This window comes from Anolis sagrei, chromosome 2, assembly GCF_037176765.1.
Source record: "Anolis sagrei isolate rAnoSag1 chromosome 2, rAnoSag1.mat, whole genome shotgun sequence".
NCBI lineage: Eukaryota > Metazoa > Chordata > Lepidosauria > Squamata > Dactyloidae > Anolis > Anolis sagrei.
The window spans coordinates 167622284-167643934 of NC_090022.1; the positions used below are offsets into that span (position 1 = coordinate 167622284).

The window sequence follows — 21651 nt, forward strand, 5'->3', positions numbered from 1 at the left end:
GATGAGGGGATTTGCAGTACCTTCATTCACTTCCTGCGACCCACACCAATGACCAATGATCAAGAAGAAACCTGACACACAAAGCCCCCATGACCCACCCACCATCCTGGTGCAGTGCGGAGGAGAATGGATCATGGACGATGGGACTTGCATATGAGAGTTGTAGTTCACCCGCACCCACTGAACCACCAGACATTGGATCTAGACTAAAACTACAGAATAGACAAACAATGCCTATCTCAAATAACCCGGGCAGCGCCGGGTCCCCAAGCTAGTATATAATAAAAGTGAATGTTTGTATGTGGAGGGAGGTATATGTGGCAGCATTCCGATTGGCTGCCACTGTGGTACAATTTGCATAAGGTCTCTGATTGGCCAGCCTCAACATTCTAACATTCCAATTGGTTCCCATTGTGGTATAATTTGCATATGGTTTCTGATAGGCCAGCCTCAACATTCTAACATTCTGAAGTGGCTGAGAGGGAAAAGGTAGGAGTCTGAGGCTTTCGTGAATGGTGGGAGTTGAAGTCCAACACACCTTGTGGCCCCCAACAATGACAGAACAAGACCAAACTTGGCACACAGACCCCTCAAGACCCACTCTACTTCCTGGTGCAGTTTGAGGGAGGATGGACCATGGAAGACAGGACTTGCAGAACTTTAACTCCATTCCTTAGAGCACTGTGGCCCAAACCAATGACGGATCAGGACCAAACTTGGCACACAGAGGCCCAATGTCCCACTTTTCAACCTGTTAGGGTTCAGGGCAGGATGGGCCACGAATAATGGGATTTGCAGTACCTTCACCCGGTTCACTTCCCACAGAACACTGTAGCCCCTACAAATCACAGACCAGGCCCAAACTTGGGACACAGAGTACACATGACACACTCTACATTCTGATGTAGTTTTAAGGAGGATGGACCATGGATGATGGGATTTGGAGTACCTTCACTCATTTACTGAAACCACTGTGACCCTCATCCAATGACTGATCAAGACCAAACTTGCCACACAGAGCCCCCATGACCCACTCTACATCCTGCTGCAAGGAGCCCCCGGTGGCACAGTGGGTTAAACCCCTGTGCCGGCAGGACTGAAAACCGACAGGTCGCAGTTCGAATCGGGGAGAGGCAGATGAGCTCCCTCTATCAGCTCCAGCTCCTCATGCGGGGACATGAGAGAAGCCTCCCACAAGGATGATAAAAACATCAATTCATCCAGGCGTCCCCTGGGCAACATCCTTGCAGACGGCCAATTCTCTCACACCAGAAGCGACTTGCAGTTTCTCAAGTTGCTCCTGACATGACAAAAAAAATCCTGCTGCAGTTTGGAGGAGGGTGGATCATGGATGATGGGACTTGCAGTACCTTCATTCACTTACTGAAACCACTGCGACCCTCATCCAATTATTGATCAAGACCAAACTTGGCATACAGGACCTCCATTACCCACTTTCTCTAATAACCCAGGCAGCGCCGGATCCCCAAGCTAGTCTATCTATCTATATAATAAAAGTCAACGTTTGTATGTGGCGGACAGAAGTGTGGCGGTGTGGAGGAGTATGTGCCAGCTTTCTGATTGGCTGCCACTGTCGTGCTATTTGCATATGGTCTCTGATTGGCCTTGCATATGGTCTCTGATTGGCCAGCCTGAAAGTTCCAAGATTCCAATTGGCTGCTGCTGTGGTGCTATTTGCATATCGTCTCTGATTGGCCAGTTTCAGCAGGAGCCCCTGGTGGAGAAAAGGGTTCATGACAGAAATGGAGACATGAGAGAAGGAAATTTGCATATGGTCTCTGATTGGCCAGCCTCAATTTCAAGATTCCGAGATGACAAAGAGAGGAAAGGAAAAGGCCAGGGGAGGCTGGGTCAGAACATTACCAATACAGACCAAACTTGGCACACAGAGCCCCCATGACCCACTCTACATCATACTGCAGTTTGGAGGAGGACAAACCATGAACATTCTGAGACCGCTGTTAACCTCATCCAATGACTGATCAGGACCAAACTTGGCACATAGACCTCTCATGGCCCACTTTACATCCTGGTATGGTTTGGCTGGGGATGGACCATGGATTATGGGACTTGCAGTACCTTTGCTCAATTCTTGAAACCACTGCAACCCTCATCCAATTACTGATAAAGACCAAACTTGGCACACTGAGTCTCCATGATGCACTCTACATCCTGGTGCAGTTTAGAAGAGGATGCACCATGGATGATGGGACTTGCAATACCTGCACTCCCTTCCTAAGACCATTACAACTGCCAACAATGATGGATCAGGACCACAATTTACACAGAGAGCCCGCGTGACCCACTCTACATCCTGGTGCGGTTTGGAAGAATTTGACAATGGATGATGGGACTTGTAGTCACTTCATTTATTTATTTATTTACTGCGCTTATATACCGCAATTCTCAGCCCTTTAAGGGCGACTCACTTCACTCACTTCCTAAGACCACTGAGACCTTTGCCAATGACTGATCAAGACCAAACTTGGCACACAGAGTCCCCATGACCCACTCTACATTCTGGTGCACTTTCGAGGAGGACAGACCATGGATGATGGGACTTCAAGTACCTCCGCTCCCTTCCCAAGACTGCTGCAACCCTCATTAATGTCCGATCAAGACCAAACTTGGCACATAGAGCCCCCATGACCCACTCTACATCCCGATGCAGTTTGGAGGAGGATGGACCACAGATGAAGGAACTCACAGTACCTTCACTAACTTCCTGAGACCACTGCGAGCCATATAAATAACTGATAAAGTTCAACCTTGATACACAATTCCTTTCTCAAATAACCCGGGCAGCACTGGGTCCCCAAGCTAGTATATAATAAAAGAGAATGTTTGTATGCGGAGGGCGGTGAATGTGGCAGCTTTCTGATTGGCTGCCACTTTCACAGGCCACTGTGAACAGCACGGGTGACGACCTAGACCAAACTTGGCACACATAACCCCCATGACCCCCTTTACGTCCTGGTGAGGTTTTGGGGAGGACGGACCAAGGATGATGGGATTTGTAGTACTTTCAAACCCTTTGGTTCCCACAGACCACTGTGGTCCCCAACAAAGACCGATAAAGACCAAACACAGAGTCCCCACGACCCTCTCTACATCCTACTGCAGTTTGGAGGAGGGCAGACCATGGATGATGGGACTTGAAGTACCTCTACTCACTTTCTGAGACGACTGCGACCCTCATCCAATAACTGATCAAGACCAAACTTGGCACACAGAGCCCCCATGACCCATTCTACATCTTGCTGCAGTTTCGAGGACAATGGACCACAGATGATGGGACTTGCAGTACCTTCACTCACTTTCTGAGACGACTGCGACCCTTATCCAATGACTGACCAAGACCAAACTTGGCACACAGAGCCCCCATGACCCACTCTACATCCTGGTGCTATTTGAAGGAGGATGGACCATGGACGATGCAACTCGCTATATCTTCACTAATTTCCTGAGAGCACTGTGAGCCACATAAATAACTGATAAAGACTAACCTTGGCACACAATGCCTTTCTCAAATAACCCGGGCATTGCCGGGTCCCCAAGCTAGTAAATAAATAAATAAATAAATAAATGTTTTTTTGGGATGCAGGGAGAGGGTGAAATTAATAAAGTCATTTATTTTATTTATTTATTTATTTGCTTTGCTTATATACCGCTGTTCTCAGCCCGGGGGCGACTCACAGCGGTGTACAACATAGAAAGGACAGGTTTAAAAATACAAGACACAATCTAAAATATCAATCTAGCAATAACCAAAACATCATTATCAAAAACATCCACAATATCAAAATACAAAAAGCCAATCTCGACGTCTCATCGTTTAAACCACAATCCAGTATCATTTTCCGTTGTTCCATTCCTGTCGTCATTACCAATTATTGCACTTCTTGTTCGAACGCCTTCTTAAACAGCCAAGTCTTTAGTTTCCTGCGGAATATCAACAGGGAAGGAGCCAGTCTGATGTCCACGGGAAGGGTGTTCCACAGCCGAGGAGCCACCACCGAGAAGGCCCTGTCTCTCGTCCCCGCCAGGCGTGCCTGTGAGGCAGGCGGGATCAAGAGCAGGGCCTCCCCGGACGATCTCAAAGTCCTCGTGGGCTCGTAGGCCGAGATGCGGTCAGATAGGTATCTTGGGCCGGAACCGTTTAGGGCTTTATAGGCCAACGCCAGCACCTTGAATTGAGCCCGGTAGCAAATCGGCAGCCAGTGGAGCTGGTACAACAAGGGCGTTGTATGCTCCCTGCGTCCCGCTCCTGTTAGTAACATGGCTGCCGTGCGTTGGACCAATTGAAGCCGTCTTCAAGGGCAACCCCACATAGAGTGTTGCAGTAGTCTAAACGGGATGTAACCAGAGCATGGACTACCGTGGCCAAGTCAGACTTCCTGAGGTACGGGCGCAGCTGGTGCACGAGCCTAAGCTGTGCAAATGCTCCCCTGGTCACCACCGTGACCTGGGGCTCCAGGCTCAGCGATGAATCCAGGATCACACCCAAGCTGCGAACCTGTGCCTTCAAGGGGAGTGCGACCCCATCCAGCACAGGCTGTAACCCTATACCCTTTTCTGGAAACTTCTTTTTTGCTCACCAATAAAGTTTTGCTATTTTTATAGGGGTCTCACCCTTTTTTCTGGGTTGTGTTTTGGGACTTGATGCTACATTTCCCAATCTTGCTGGGCCTCAGCTGCACAAATGGTGACTTCCAACAGTATGAATGTGTCTGAAAGTTGTGGGGAGTGATCCCCTATAACCTTTTGTCATTTCCTTAAAAATTCAAGGAGGTAGCTCTTTTATTTTTATTTTAATAAATAATTTTTAAAATTGCTTAAAAATTCTTTAAAATTGGTAGATCATCTGAGCATGCTGAAATTTGGTGTGCTAGCAGTATATCAAGTTTCATCAAGATTGATATAAAAATAAGGAAGGAGAAGGCCCTGGAGTTTTCCCAGTGCCACTGCTGTTTTCCATGTATTGTATAATCACACCCGCCATAAACAAATCAATTCAGAAGTTTCAGAAGTTTTGGAGTGTACCAACTTTTGAACTACCAGTGGCCCCTACCTGTGCCCCCTAGATTCGAAATGAGTTTTGAACCATTTTTTTGGATCAACCAAGCATAATGGAGATTCCATCTGAACATTAGGAAGAACTTCCTGACTGTGAGAGCTGTTCAGCAGTGGGACTCTGCCCCAGTATGGTGGAGGCTCCTTCTTTGGAAGCTTTTAAACAGAGGCTGGATGGCCATCTGTCAGGGGTGCTTTGAATGCAATATTCCTGCTTCTTGGCAGGGGGTTGGACTGGATGGTCCATGAGGTCTCTTCTAACTCTATGATTCTATGATTCTAATGGACACAGTTGTTAATAACCTGTATAGACCTTATGGGAGAAGACTATAGCACATCGGGGGGTGGGGGGAGTCCCAAAAGAAACACTGACAGGTTTGTTGGCTATTTGAGAACTACATGTCTAAAACTATGCAACTCAGAGGTACCGACCAACTGAGGTAATGACCAACATTATGGATGAATGATAAAAGTCAACTTTCTTTATAGCCAGATACTACAGAAAACCAGATTATCTTTGATAAAGCACTTTACAAAAATATTTTATGAATATAATAATCCACAACCCACCTGCAGGATACAGAAGTTTGTCTATAACGTGAATTACACCATTGGTTGCCATGAGATCAGATTCTTTTGATTGCTGTTCATTCACTAGGAGACTGTCATTTACCTAAAGATTAACCAACCAAGATGAAAAGAAGAAAACAGAACACCATAACTTTTAAATAATAATTATCATAGTCTCTAATAGAGCTGAATCATGCATTTTCATAATGTCCAATATTTTATATAGTTAATTCTCCATCATATAATGGATTTGGATATCATTACAAGGAATGTTAAATAAAGTGAAAAGGAAACTATTAAAATTTCTTGGAGGGTTTTTTAAAATAACCTGTGGAATGCTCTCCATTTGGTTTTTCAGACTACTAATTTTAAGAGGAGGAGGGGAAGGAGAAATGGGATATGTGATAATATTTCCTTAAAGTTTACTTTCACTGCTCACCACTTTTAAGTACAGTTTGCCACCCTGAATAGTTTTGAGAATGTTGGTTACACCAGGTTCAAATCCACTTCCAATGAAAACTCCCTGAGACAGATGATAAAGCAGAATATTCCGGAGAGCATTTTGGTCCCCTGGAAAAGAGAAAGGAGGGCATAAATGCTGCCGCATGAATAATTTATCAAGCCCAATATCTTGTTTTCATGAACAAATACTACAGACAACTTGTTAGCTCCCTCCCCAACCTCCCTATATATGTAAAGAGGCTCAACAACCTCTAACAAGATTAAGGGCTCTTTTTACCCAAGGGAAAATTACACTATTATAACTAACAAGATTAATATTATCTCCAATGGGCTTTGCAGTACATCAGAAGTACAGTAATGTGTCATTAACCCCAGAAATTACAGCTATAATTGTATCTGGAATCCACACATCTACGAATGGGAGATGTGCATGAATCCCCACTTCAGCTGTTACTCTAGAAGAATAAAATGCAGAACAAAATTAGAGGTATGATTCCTTAGGAAAGAAATGGTTAAGATCCCACTTGCAGCATTTGTGCAAATAAAACTTTGCTGAGGCCTGCATATACAGGTGAGAAACAGCTCAACTGCATCCACATGGCTTGTAGTGGGAAACATAGGCCTACATTGCCATATTTATATGATAATGTAGAAGGGCCCACAATTAAGATGAGCATGTAATAGCAAAAAAAAAAAAAAACAGGGTGGGAAGGACTCTTCTTCAGTTATTGCTTCAGAAGAGCAAAGAATGCTGCCAGGATTGTTATCCAGTTAAAACAGTGGTTCCAAATTTTTGGTCCTCCAGGTCTTTTGAACTTCTGCTCCCACAATTTCTAACAGCTAGTAAGATGGCTAGCATTCCTGGGCGTTTAAGTCCAAAACAACTGGAGGACCAAAGCCTGGGAACCACTGCATTAAAAGGACTGCTGTCTTAAGAGCCATAGCAAACTAGGATTTTGCGAGAGCAAACTAAGCCAGCATGAGCGATGCTCCGCCTCTTTCTCCGCCTATTTCCCTTTGCTAGGGCAGCGTTGCGAGCGTACGCTCGTGCCGCAGCAAACTACAGGAAGCTTGCACTCGGGCTTGCTCCGAAGCCCCGCCTTCCCCCCCCCCCCCCCCGAGGCTGCTCTCTCTCTTGCTAGCGTGCCTGTTTTCCATTGTAGAGGGCAGGGATGTGAGCGTACGCTCACAGTTGAATTCTGCCAACTGCGAGAGTACATTCACATCGCTTCCCTCGCTCTCGCTTCCAGTAGTTTGCTATGGCTCTAAGTGATGTTCACTTCACAGACACTTCAAAAGCTTCTTTCTAGTTTTGGAATACTCAATATATCCTCAGCACAAGGAACTTTCTCCCTGAATTTTCAGGATGCATCTCCTAAAGCAAAACAGAAGTGCTGAAGAGTTCTGCAGCATCAATTCATTTCTAAAGTAGGGTTTAGGATCCTTCCACATACTAGAGCACTTACAAAAAGAAGTGGACTTCCAGTTTTGTTTTTCGCATTCCATATAGCACTTACTGGGTCTTAGGGACAGAGAACTGGCCCCTTTACCCCCAAACAGGTGTAGCATTCTGGAAAATTCTTCCTTTAAATGTGTCCAAAATCAGGAGTTACATAGGAGCCATCAGCTACCACAGCCTGTCCAAAATCCTGTTACAATGTACTTACTCATCAGAGTCTGTTTGTCTTGTTCCGTCAAGCCTTTAAAAGCATCATTTGTTGGGACAAACAAAGTCCAGTCACCAGGTTGGGACAGAACTTCTTCTAAGTCTGCAGCTTCTACCAGGCTGAGGAATATGCTGGGAAAGAAAATAATGTATGAAACTAAGCCACTACAGTGTTACCTTCGCAGTTCACTTATTGTGGACTCGCTGTTTTGCTGTTTTTTTTATCCCCCCGGAGCTGCGGGGGTGAGGGGAGGTGAGGAAGAAAGAGGAGGAATATCCTGGGGCTTGAAGGAGCTGGGGGTGCTGATTGCCGACAGGGAGCTCTGGCGTGGGCTGGTCCATGAGGTCACAAAGAGTCGGAAACGACTGAACGAATGAACAACAATACCCTGGCGCTTATCTCTGGGCTCATGGGCGGCAGCCTCCTCCTCCTCGCCGCCTCTTTTGCTCCCCGCTTCTTCTTCGGAGGCCTTAGCCCAGCCCGGAAACAGCATCAATGGCGCCCAAGGGGCCTCCGAGACTGGGAGCAGCAGAGGTGGCGAGGAGGAGGCTCCGCTCACTCGGTGGCAGCTTTCTCCTCCTTGCTGCCTCTGCTGCTCCCAGCCTTGGAAGCCCCCTGGGCTCTGTTGATGGCACTGTCAGGTTGGGCTGAGGCCTCAGACCAGGCCTCAGCCTAGCCTGGCAGTGACATCAATGGCGCCCAAGGAGCCTCCGAGGCTGGGAGCAGCAGAGGTGGCAAGGAGGAGGCTCCACCCACTCGGCGGCAACTTCTCTTCCTTGCCACCTCTGCTGCTCCCGGCCTCAGAAGCCCTTTGGGCTCTGTTGATGGCACTGCCAGGCTGGGCTGAGTTCAGCCGGGTAGTGCCATCAACCGCACCAAGGGGCCTCTGAGGCTGGGAGCAGCAGAGGAGGCGAGGAGGAGGAGGCCGTTTCTCCTTTCGGATCTCAGTAAATTTTAAACCTATCTGCTATCTCGCTTTTCTTATTTTGGATCCCTACGCCCGGGAAATAACCTCTCAATTTTTGAGAATATATTTTATTAGAAACAGCTGATTGCCAAAAACGCCGGTTTCATGGTAACCGTTCGACTGTTCCTCGCTGCCGCTCACCCCTGCTAAGCTCCGGACCCAGGGACTTGATGTGATTCCCCCATGGGACTTCGGAGAGGAGCCTGGCCAGGGGGCCCCGGACCTTGGGAAGAGATTCTAGTTTTCCAAGGACCAGAATGTGAATCCATTGCAGTACGGTCGGAGTTCCATCTGCCATCCTTTGCAAAGATCAAGGACTTTCTGCTGCCTGTTTGGAACTCCAGGAAATATTATTTCTCATGAACTTTCCTCAGAAACATTGGACTCAAAGTCTCCAAATAAAATTAATTCTTTTTATTAGATATATTTGGGATGTGGGACAAGGACGGGTTTTTTTTGTTGCTATGAAATGCTTATGATTTGAATGTATGTATCTTCCTATGAAATATCTTTTGCCCTTTTGCTTTACCCTTGGTCCCTTGCCTTAGAAAGGCGACCAGGAAAACAACTCAGTGCCCAAGGGGGGCTGTTGCCCCCCACAAAACCAACATTCCACAGACGTTTGCATGGACAATAGCAAAGGAAGTTTTCCATTGATTTTCTGAGTTGGTCTGGTCAATGGACGCTTCCCAAAGGCTAGTTTTGATTATTTCAAACAAAGCGGGCCAGACTTCCCAGCAGGGAGCCTTCTGATCAGCTCCGTCTTTCTTTATCCAGTACACAAAGTGAACTTCTCTTATCAGATCAGGGACAGGAAAACTCTTCTTAAATCAATCAACTCTTCATCAACAAAACAATAACTCCGTGCCTCAGCTGGCCAATTCCCCCGGATGTAGGGATATGTAGGTTTCAATGTGTCATAATCCCATCACCTTCCATTGTCCCTGATCGTCCCGCCTCCTCTTCTCTGATTCGTCAATCCCCAGAAGCGAGGAAAGCGTCCTGATACGCTCTCCAGAAGCGGGGAAGCCTTGTGATTGGCTCAGGCTGAGGGTGGGCCGCCAAGCCTACTCCCAGCTGTTCAAGCTAATCACCGACGAGCTGGGCGGGGAAGGGCGGGCGGGAAATTTGAAATCTCTGTACATGTTTTGTCTATAAAAATGCTTGCAAACTTTGTAACGGCATGCTTGTGGGTGAGCTATCCCTACAATTGCATCCGATTCAGCCTCGGTCACCATCTTCTTCCGCTTTGGTGAGATTTATATTATTTTTAATATTTTTATAGCCGGAATTCATCTTCTCTATCCTCACCAAGGTTGTGGACCCTCTTTGGTGCGGTCCTAGGGGTCTCTCTTACTGGGGAGACCCTCCTAAAGTCCGTATTGACTTCAACTTGACAAAGTACTGTAAGTGTTGATCCCCAGCCATACTGATTTGAGCAGATGGGAGTCACAGTTAAACTTCTGGAAGACATTGGCTTAGGAAACTACCTATGTTATGAAATCAATGTTATGACATGGAATATGTTTCTGAGCAGGCATGCATAGGATTCATAGGAATGGCCTGAATGGCAGTATTGGAGTTCAGTGCAAGCATCAGTCAAAAAAAATTAAAACCAGCCTGCTGTCTTCTGTTCTCTGCAGCAAAAGCTAGAAACACTTTCCCAATATTTTTATTAGTTATTTTATGCCTTTCTATTGTTTGTTGTTGTTTGCCTCCAGGTTGTTCCTGATTTATGACAAACCTAAGGCAAATAAAGTTTTCTTGGCAAGGAAGATTGCCTTTGCCCTCATGTGAGGCAACCCAATGGATTCAGATGCCCAAGCAATTATTTGAGATCTGGTTTCCTGAGTTGTCCAAGTACTACAGCACATTGACTGTCTCTTTATACTTATATTTATATTACTAAATCTATGCACTAAATCCCACTGTTAATGTTAACTTGCACTAAATCCCATTGTTAATATAAACTTGTGGATACGCATGCCATTAACTGGTTTATACAAATGTTATTTTACTAAAATCCCATTGTGGAAGATCCCAACAACCAAGGTAATCTCATCTCAGGCATGGATTTAGATGGGAGGGGAAGGATTAAGCAAGGCTAAATTAAGCCCATAATGTGGTAACTGGCTGAAAGTAGTAGTAGTTCTGTATGGGGAATTATGTTTTGATGAGCCATGCTGGATTGAGGCCACAGACCATAATATATTTTCTCAACCATTTTTGCCTATTTTCTCTTGCTTTGATCTGGAATGACTGCCTGGAAATTCTTCACATCAAAACAATGTTTTCCGCTACTTTTGGTTCACTGCAAATATATTGGTGGTAAAACCGTTATCAAACACCTCTAACCCCCTATAGTTAGAGATCTATAGTTTGTCAATGAATCAGGCCGAAAAGATATTGAAATGGTATAAAAGGGGTTATAAAACCTTACAACAGGACTAACAGCAGCAAGATTTGCATAGTCTTTTTAACAAGGTTTTATATATATTTATAACAGAAATTGACATATAGCCAATATGCTGGAATTCCTGGCCTCTGTTTGACCTGGGTTAACAGATAAGCTATTGTGCCATGGTAAGAACCCACCTCAGGCAAACCTTTGTTTATTTAAACCCAAAAATATCATAATCTCATCATCTCTAGACAGCCAGGGAAATAAAACAGCTAATATGTTTTGTTTCCACATATTTTCATATATTACACTAATTTTTCAAATCTAAAATGTACAAACTATATCTTTAATTTTCTTTACTCTTAAATGTAAAATATTTTTTTCCTTTCTGTTTAAATTCCCTTAGTCTGGGCAGATAGCTATTAGCCTCAGGCAAAGACAGCAAACTCAATAAACTAGCTGAAGACTGTCCTTTGTTTACCTGGGAAAACCTGCTTGTATATTAATATAAAACTGTATGAAACCATATTTTCCAAGCTGAAACCCCTCCCAAATGGGATAGCTCTAAAGCACCCATTTAGGACCAATCCTAGCATGAATCCTGGCCAGTCTCTTCCTGGGCAACCAGAAACAGAACGAGGCAAATTCAAATTGTAACAGTGTAACAAACTCTATTTAGCCTCTTGCAGGGGCACATGTGTTCTGACTTGCACTTTGGGGTAGAAGCGCGCAAGTCTCCATCTTTCATCAGGATGAACAATAAAACATCTCTGTCCTTGTCTTCGGCTGCTTTGGTCAGTTAATTTCAATCTGGAACTTTGGCTATTAGTTGTTAGCATTTCTTGCTAGGCAGAATCCTCAACGCTTCTTGGCAGGGGGTTGGACTGGATGGCCCATAAAGTCTTTTCCAACTCTATGATTCTATGATTCTGTGATTCTATTGTGGTCTAGATTCTATATCAAAATTACTGATAGCAATCCTTCAGTCAGGAAAATGTAGGAATTTCATTTCTCCTCCAGAAATAAATAATTTGAGATTCAGTATTTCAAATTTTGTCTCGGTATCTATCATCTTCACTATTTAAAACCAAAATCTGTATCATAATGTCAAGCATTTTTGATGTGGCTAAAAAAAATCTTAATGTACCTGAATCGTTTATCAGATCTCAGTGTTTCATGAAGAGTCTTTTCTGCTGGTTGAATTAGTTGTCTGAAAACATGGATGAATCCATTCCTCCCCTCTTTGCTTCCTCGGATCATGCAAGAATTCTCAACACACACAGCCTAGCAAGGAAAAGAAGAACATTGCACAAGAGAAAGAGTGTTAGGGGAAAACATGTAAACCATGATTTGGAATAATGCCTCTCCCCAGTCTATGTGTTGTAATGTCAAATGTAATTAATCCAGAACATTTGCAAGTGATTTGTTTCCATTCTCACAGCAACAAGTATTTCTAAATGTGGCAATTTCTTGGTTGGCTGTACAAAATGAATCTTGAAAAAATATGTCTTTACAATCTGAGTGAGGCAACATTTTCCTAAATGGATGGACAGAGGGGGATTCGGATACTGACTATGCTTGTTTGCAGTCTAGTGATAGACTTATAGATCTGTTGTGGGATTTTCAAGGGAACAAAGAAAAGGGTTGTGAAGGAACCATTCCCTGCATGATCCAGAGTTTGAACAATTCAACATGTATCCCTTTATTTTAATTTATTGCCAATGTAGTGCAACAGACTGAGATACAATTATTCATAGAATAAAATCTAAATATAAACAAGAAAGCAGAAAATAGAAGATAATTTGAAATGCACTTGAATAAACTGAAAATGTTTAGACACCGTTTTTCACCTCCTACACACATTATTTCTAAGGATGTCACATGCAGATGGTTCCAGGTGTGTTCAGAAATTTAAAAACCCTTTTGGTTTCTCCGATTCTTCAGAACATCAGGCTCACTATCTATCATTCTAAAAACCCAGTTTGACTGCTACATGGACTTCATGACATGATGTGGGGGACAGTGGATAATCCATAGGGCAGTGGGGCAAAGTGTGGGGCAGCGGGGCGAATCTGTCAACCAGTACCTCACATTGCCCACTGCATTCACTTGCTCATCACATGCCAGAAAGTGTACATTTCTAGCTTGCTTCCATGCTGTCCAATCTGAACACGAGTAGTCTCACGTGTTCAAACTTCTCTGTCGTAGAACACTTCACCAATGCAGTCAGCATGGAAGTAGCAGTGCATCATGTGACTGGATCTGGCAAGCTCCATAGTGGCTGTGCTGGCAAAGTGTTTGAGGATGGGTAAATTTCCCAATGTGATAAGGTCCCATGTGTTCCCTGAAACATTTTTTAAACTTAAATACACTTGTGTATAAGCTGACTTCATGTATATGTAAAGAGTTCACATTTGGCCCAGAATTATGGATTTTGATATGATCTGTGGACAAGTTGCAGCTCATTCCAGGGAGAGGGAATCAGTCACCCTGGCCACTGCCATTTTCCAATTGAAGCATTCCAAAAGCTGGAGAGAGCAGAGGGGATTGAAGCTTCTTTTGTGTTTTTCCTTGATCAACTAAGCTTTTGCTATTCACTATTCTACTCAGAGAAGGGGATAGTTATCTTTTTAAAATAAGAGAAGGGGATAGTTATCTTTTTAAAATAAAATACAGCACTTACTTTGATCCATGGGTATGTAGACCCAGGATTTTTGGGTTACGATTTTGACTAACATTTCTAGAGTTATGCGTGAGTAAATAAAGTATGTAGCCAGTACAAAAATCTCCTTGTAGTCAGATTCTTCTCTTCTTTCAAACAGAAGTAGATAAACTTCTAGATGTTCTTCAACTACAACTTCTATCCTTTTTCACCACTTGTTTTGCTGGCTAGGAGTGCTGTGAGTGCAGTCCAACTACATCTGAAGGGGCAAACTTTAACTACCCCTGCTTTAAACCAGAGTTTCTCTCAAACATTGACAATCTTATGTCTTCTACAAAGTGAGCACCTCTGTGTTTATTGTGATTTACGCCCAGGGAAGAATGTGTTGCATTCTTAAATTTCCTGTATATTAATAAGCTACTTTTAATAAACTTTCTATAGAAATACATGATTAACCTGAGGAACAGTCTCTTGTTATTTAAATGGTTTCAATATGCTTTTCATATCTCAAACGATTTCCAAAATTTACCCTTGCTTACCGTGCGATAAACAAACACTCTGAGCTTCTTCCCTCCCAGAGTCTCCAAGAATTGCCCATTGTAGAGGTCATTTAGACCAATTTTCACTTTCAAAATGTGATTCTGAAGAATCAGCTTAAGGATCCGCTGGTCCATCGCCAAGGTGTCATCTAAGTGTTTAGGTATAACAAATACACTATGTTTTCATTAATGTTATCTTATGCATAAAACATTTAGGATAATCTCAGATACAATTATAATGCTATTCATCCTCACAATACAATTTTTGGTTTTGCTTTTTCAGTCTGAGATAGAAATTGCCCAAGATCCTCATGTTCACTTATATGATGGAGATGCATGGACTTGTAGTGGAAGGAATAAACAGTTCCAGACTCTATTGTCTTACAACGACGATAATCAAACCCACAGAACTGCCACTGAGAACCATCAAGCCCACAAGGAGTTTTTTTTTTTAGAATAGCTAGATAAATGCAAAAGTGGTTTCAACAAGACTTTGACCAGTTCTAGCCCAGCCCCAAACATTGTTGAATATGGCCTCATACTTCCTACCTATTACCCCGGCCATCCCTCTAATAGCTCCTAGAAATGAGCAGCCCCAGGCCTGTACCTACTATTGCTGTTAGCGTTGTACTTAATTCCCGGCCCCCTCATATTTTGAGTTTGCACAAGCCTCGGCCCAGCCTTTTAATTGCTCTGAACAGGCTGGATATATATGTATGTTATTGTGATAATTTTATGCTTATGTTGTTTTGTTAATATTATGTTATGCAGTTTACTCTGTATGTTTTGGTGATGTTACTTGGAAACTGCCCTGAGTCCCCCTCGGGGAGATAGAGTGGTATATAAATAAAGTTTATTTATTTATTATAAGAAATGGCAAAGAATATCAAAACATTTTCTCATTCTGACAAAAATAAACAAACTGCATGGGTTTCAAGGTGGTAAAGTTTATTGATTAGTCCACTGACCATAGCAACAGTAAGACAAAAACACCCCCCCCCCCCGCAAATAGACACTAATCACTGTCCTAAAACTCCTGTAATAGTGAACTAACATACATTAAAACACAATTAAAACACAATTTAAAATATCATAATTAAAGTGTCAAGGTAAAACTTCATACCACAGAAGTTAAGGACAAAGGTTAAAACAAAGGTTAAAATAGACCAAATAGACACAATCCCAATCCAGTTCACATATTTATTTATTTGACTTGTATACTGCTACTCCCAATTTGGCTCGGAGCGATTTACAGCAATAGATTAAAACAATGCAATTAACTTTAAAATACAATAAAGCAAGAACAGACATAGTCCCGAGTTATTCACCCATCGAAAGCTTGTCGGAAGAGGTTTTACAGGCTTTCCGAAAAGCAAGTAGGTCTCGGATAGTTTGGGTTTCAACTGGCAAGGCATTCCATAAATAAGGGGCTACAATCGAAAAGGCTCTCTGCCTAGTAGAGGACAAATGATAAGTCCGGATGTTGGGGACTTCAAGCACATTTTGGTCTTTGGACCGAAGTAATCTCTGGGGTTGGTAGGGGGATAAGCGAGCCCTCAGGTATGCTGGCCCCAGACCATATAAGGCCTTAAAGGTTAGTAACAGCACCTTGAAAGTAATCCGGTACTCAATCAGTAGCCAGTGCAGCTGCTGTAGAATTGGGGTGATACGACACCTCACAAGTACCCTGGCGAGAAGACGAGCTGCCGCATTTTGCACTAGGTTCAGTTTCCGGATCACTGACAAAGGAAGGCCAATGTAGAGGGCGTTACAGTAGTCAACCCTCGAGTTGACCGTCACCTGGATCACCGTAGCCAGGTTGTTCCTAGATAGGTAGGGAGCCAGTCGCCTAGCCTGACGTAGATGGAAAAACGCAGATCTGCTCACAGCAGAGACCTGGGCCTCCATTGTGAGCAGAGGGTCCAGTAAGACACCAAGACTTTTTACAGAAGGTGACAGAAGTAGTGTCTCGCCATCCAGGGTAGGCAGCTGGATCTCCCTCCCACCTGAACAGCTCAGCCAAAGGATCTCTGTCTTCGCTGGGTTCTCCCTCAACCTGCTGGGATGCAACCATCCAGTAATGGCCTCAAGGCGCTGATGGAAATTTTCGGGTACAGACTCCAGCCGGCCCTCCATCCTCAGAATGAGCTGAGTGTCATCAGCGTACTGGTGGCACTCAAGCCCAAAGCTCTGCACCAGTTGGGCAAGCGATCGCATATAGATGTTAAATAATAGAGGAGAGAGAATAGCTCCCTGCGGGACCCCACAAGTTAGCGGAGATCTCTCGGAAACCATCCCTCCCCTCACCACACGCTGTCCCCGATTCTGGAGGAAGGAGGACACCCATTTAAGGGGTATCCCCCTAACCCCAGTCATGGCTAGGCAGTGGGTCAATAGATTGTGATCGACTGTATCAAATGCTGCTGTGAGGTCCAATAACACAAGCAGTGCTGATCTGCCTTGATCCATCTGGCAGCGGAGCTGATCTGTGATGGCAACTAGCACAGTCTCTGTCCCGTGCCCCCTACGGAAGCTGGACTGGAAGGGATCAAGTCCGACTGTGTCATTTAGGAACTGCTGCAACTGTTCTGCTGCTGCCCTCTCAACCACCTTGCCCAGAAACGGAAGTTTCGAGACTGGGCAGTAGCTAGAGGGAACCGAACGATCTAAGTCTGGTTTCTTCAGCAGCGGAGATACCATCGCCTCTTTTAAACCCTCTGGAAAAACTCCTTGCTCAAGGGAGCTATTTATTATATTCAACAGAGGTTCACGTAATCCCTCCAGGCAAGATTTTACTAGCCAGAAGGGACATGGATCAAGGCTGCAGGTGGTCGGCCTAGTTGCAGTCATGATCCTATCGACAGCCTCTGCATCTAGCGGGGTGAGGATGGGCCCAGCGAGTGGCCACGGAGTCTCAAGTTCACTTACTGTATCAATCGTGGCAGGGACCACCGCTATAGTTTACCCAATCGCAGTTCTCAGCTGCGTTGCTTTATGTATAAAAAGAGCTGTTGGTGTGTTATCTTAGCATCCTGGCCAGCCATTAAAATGTAGTTTTGTTATGGGGATCCCAGTGAGTCTTCTGTGTAATGAATGGTCAGAGGTATTGATTTCTCTCTTTCTTGTACAAAATACAACTAAACAGTACATGATACAAAATTGTTCGTTATATGGAACCTTCCATGTTTAACCATTGTATCTGTTTGTTCAAATCTGGTTCTAGTGAATATCCTCCTGAGATGTTTAGGAATTTCTGTCTTTAGGTGTTCGGCCGATTGAAAAGTTTGTTTGAAGCGACTTAGCAATTTCAGTGAGCCAGCTTTACGAAGATATCCTGTATTTATTGTGCCACTGTTTTTGGGTCTAGTTCTTTTAGATTTGGATATAAAATTGGAAGTCCCAATGTATTTTGTCAGTTGAGCTAGCCAAGAGGACTGATGTTGATTTTTGGTCTGCTCTAACAGGGACAGTTTTGATAGTCTATCATTTGCAATGGCATTTAGTTTTAACCAATATTTATATGCCCTAATTTTGGATAAACCATCAACTGTGTATACTCCCATTTCTGCTATAACTGCTGCATTTGGGGTCCTTTTATCCACTCCCAGAAAGTTACACAGGTGCTGTGCTTGAGATTGCTCTTATAATGATACTTCCAGACTTCCACACTGTACAGGAGTATGGGGGTAACCTTAGCCTTATATACTTTAAGAAGCATGTCTAAGGATCCTGGTTGGCTATGATGTGTTAATTTTAGCAGTTGATTTGCTCATACTCTCGCTCTGGCTGAACTACTTTAATGGTGTGGGAACCAGGAAAAAATTACTTGGAAAAAATTACTCCTAGGTACGTAAAAGTGTGAACTTGCTATATTGGTTCACCATCCAGAAGCCATCTGTGATTATTATGTCGTTTGCCAAATATCATTATTTTTTACTTCAATTTATTGATAGGGAGTACTTATGAAAATAGGAATTAAATCTTCTCAGCAACTTACGTAGCCCAACTTGCGAGTGTGACAATAATATCATGTCATCAGCATATAACAGGATGTTAATGTGTGTTTTAAGCACCCGAGACTGGGTCCTTCAACTGTTCAGGTAGATAATTTACATATAAGCTAAATAACAGTGGTGCTAATATACAGCGTTGTCTAGCCCCTTTGTGTGTTTCAACACTGTTTGTCATGACTCTTTGCAACTCAAATCGCACTTTCAGGTAGGTGTTTGTGTAAAGTGCTTTGATCAGTGTCAGCAGCCTGGGTTCCATATTTAGATCAGTTAATTTAATCCATAACATATCTCTATTTACAGTATCGAATGCTGCACTAAGGTCTATAAAGGCAGCATACAATTGTTTCCCTTTGTTGGCATAGTTTGTAGTTATGTGTCAATAGTTGATTCACACTGCCTGAAGCTGGCCTGTTCTTCATCGAGGATGCATTTTTCGTTTTCCCAGCCCTCAGCTCTGCTCAGGAGGTATCTGGTATATATTTTGGCCATTATATCAATTAAACTAATCAGTCGATAAGAACCAGGATCTTATTTGTTTCCTTTTTTGTATATGGGAACAACTATTGCCATCTTCCAACCAAATGGGATTTGACAGGTGTTATTTATAGGTCTGCTAATAAAGAGGCCCACCAGTCCAGGTATTTTTTGAATAGCTCAGCAGGTAGATAGTCTTCCTCTGGGGCTTTATTGGTCTTTGGGTCGTTTATGATACATCTGATCTCATATTCTGTTACTGGAGGTCAGTGGGGTAGGGCTTCTATTGGTAAATCTTTAACTGGAGGTTGCGTCACTGTGGTTTCTGATGAAACAAACAAGTGGGTATAGTAATTTTCCCAGTCCTCTATGAGATAGGTATATTAAATGCAAATTTTCTTTCTTCAAAATTCCAGTTACTACATGCCAAAAGATAGCCAAGTTATTACTCTAAGCTGAACACTCGAGTTTGGACCAGATTGAGACTGCATGATTTTTCCTTTTTGCTTTAACAAGTTTCTTGTATTCTCATCTCAGGGTCAACATTTTTGTTTGCAAATGTGTAGAATTGTTGTCATCATCTTTGTTCTCAGAAGCTGGCATTCTTTGTCAAACCAGAGTGCTCTGCTCATTTGAGGACCTTTAGGAAAGGCTTTTGTTACAAGATGTTCCTTTAGGCTACCACAAATATTTGTGAATGCATTAGAGACTGTCTGCCACTCAGCTGAGGGTGACTGTATTAGTAAGGCCCCCTGTGCTATATCCTCTGATTTGAGGGTATTCACTATTGCCACCATGTCTACATGTATTGCCTCATTGTTGGCCGTAATCCAATTATCGTTCCTATTGTTTGACCTTAAATTTGAAGGGCCCAAAAATTTTACACACACTGGTTGATAGTCACTTTCTCCCCTCAAAAGCACACTGATCTGTGAGAAAAGATCGGCCTTATCTGCTGAAAACACATATGAAATCTAAGGCACTGCTTGTGTGGCTGGAATTAAATGTGTAAGGATGTACATAGTCCTGATTGTTATAATTATTCTTACCTCCTAGGATTTGTAAATTATACTTAGAAATCAATGAAAGCAGGCTTATACCAGCCCTATAGAACTTTTTGTCTCTGGAATACCATTGAGGGTGGTTGTTAATAAAATCATGTGGGAGACCACCATATTGAGCTAGTTCATGAATGGATGGCCCTAATTGAGCATTAAAGTCTCCCAGTAAATTAATCGTTGCTTGTGATTACATAGCTGTTAATTCTTCCACCATTATTTCTAACTGTACCCAGGTATCAGGACTATAATAAGAGGATGTGCCTATTGGGATTAAAAACATTTATCAATATAAACTTCATTTCTTTATGACTGAACTTAATAGCCAATATGTTGTGGTAACCATCCCCTATGACCAATCCTTCCCCTTGCCATTGTAATTTCTCCTTAATACATATACATAAGACCCTTATTCCCTCTTTTATAAGCAGATATGTACCAACATTGAAATCCGGGTATTGTATTAAGTCACTCACTCCTACTAACCAAGATTCTTTTAATGCTAATATCTCAAAATCAGATAGGGTTTCAAAATACAGAGACACTCACATCCAAACAGTTCATTTCTACAGTCTGTAAGAATATAAAGACTGTAAAGTTTTTATAGTCTTCCTCATTTCATATAGCTGTGCAAAAAGCATGAGGCGTCTCTCATTTCTAGTGCCGAAAATATTTTTGGCTTCCTTACCTGAAAAAGCCCCATTTAGTGGAGCTAGGAGGGTATATTCTTCCTCTGGTCTCAGAGATGCAGCCAAACCAACCTGAGACACTAAATCTTTGAAGGTAGCTTGTTGTGGACCAGCAAGCTCAATAACTTGTTTAGCTGGAAATGAGACAAGAGGACACATGTTTAGTTGGAAATGAGACACATGTTTTCTACATCATAGAAATTCATATAGTTATATTTGTTAGCGGGGGCAATAAATATCTTATTTGTTTAACAGAGTAAAAGACCAGCAATGGTTAGATGGTCAGAGATCACAAGAAAAAGTGTATATTAGGGATCAACTATATGCCACTCACCTGAGTCAGGAATAAGCACTTGGTCTATGAGGTGAATTACACCATTGCTTGTCACAATATCTTTGCGACTGACCATCTTGACTCCATTAATTGTCAAGCTTTCACCATCACAGCCAATTTCAACTGTGTTGCCTTCCATGGTCTCAAAAGATGCACCTCCCATGATAGCTTCAGAACACTGAAGAGAGTTCAAAATGTGGAATTTCATCAGAGCTGATTAGGGAAGAAATCAAAAAGAGTCATGTGTTTAGGCAATGTTTGAGGGGATCATGGTTGAGATACAGCAATTATCAAAATCTTTTAGAAAATACAATATTACTATAATGAAGTGTTCTGAAGAGATGATTTATTGTATCATAAATATAAATTAAGACTGCAGCAATGTGGCAACCAAAGTTATTTCTGATTATTAGAGAAGACGTTTAGGTTTCAAATGTATATAGCAGCCCTTATGTTTAAAGTTGAGTACTATCAACTTTGCAGAAGCATACGAGAAGCTCGGCCTGTCATTGAACATTGAGAAAATCTTCCAGCAGGCACCAGCCAACCCCTCTCCAATGCCAGAAATACAGCTTAATGGTGTAACATCAGAAAATGTTGACATTTTCTGCTACTTTGGCAGCCACCTCTCCACAAAAGTCAACATTGACACCAAAATATAACACCGCCTGAGCTCTGTGAGTGCAGCATTTTTCCAAATGAACAAGAGAGTGTTTGAGGA

The 21651-nt window shown here is 42.9% G+C and overlaps 1 protein-coding gene across 9 annotated transcripts in view; it reads right to left on the reverse strand.

Moving 5' to 3' along the window:
* POSTN (periostin) overlaps positions 1 to 21651 on the reverse strand; it is a 91068-nt gene that overhangs the window by 29616 nt on the left and 39801 nt on the right. For all 9 annotated transcript variants that reach the window (XM_060763451.2, XM_060763448.2, XM_060763450.2 and 6 more), the window contains exons 8-14: positions 20931 to 21143; positions 20596 to 20730; positions 14363 to 14511; positions 12309 to 12445; positions 7794 to 7924; positions 6104 to 6234; positions 5665 to 5767 (exon numbers count right to left, since the gene is read on the reverse strand). In XM_060763451.2, the coding sequence (XP_060619434.2) occupies positions 5665 to 5767; positions 6104 to 6234; positions 7794 to 7924; positions 12309 to 12445; positions 14363 to 14511; positions 20596 to 20730; positions 20931 to 21143 (999 nt within the window). The remainder of the gene's footprint in view (positions 1 to 5664; positions 5768 to 6103; positions 6235 to 7793; positions 7925 to 12308; positions 12446 to 14362; positions 14512 to 20595; positions 20731 to 20930; positions 21144 to 21651) is intronic.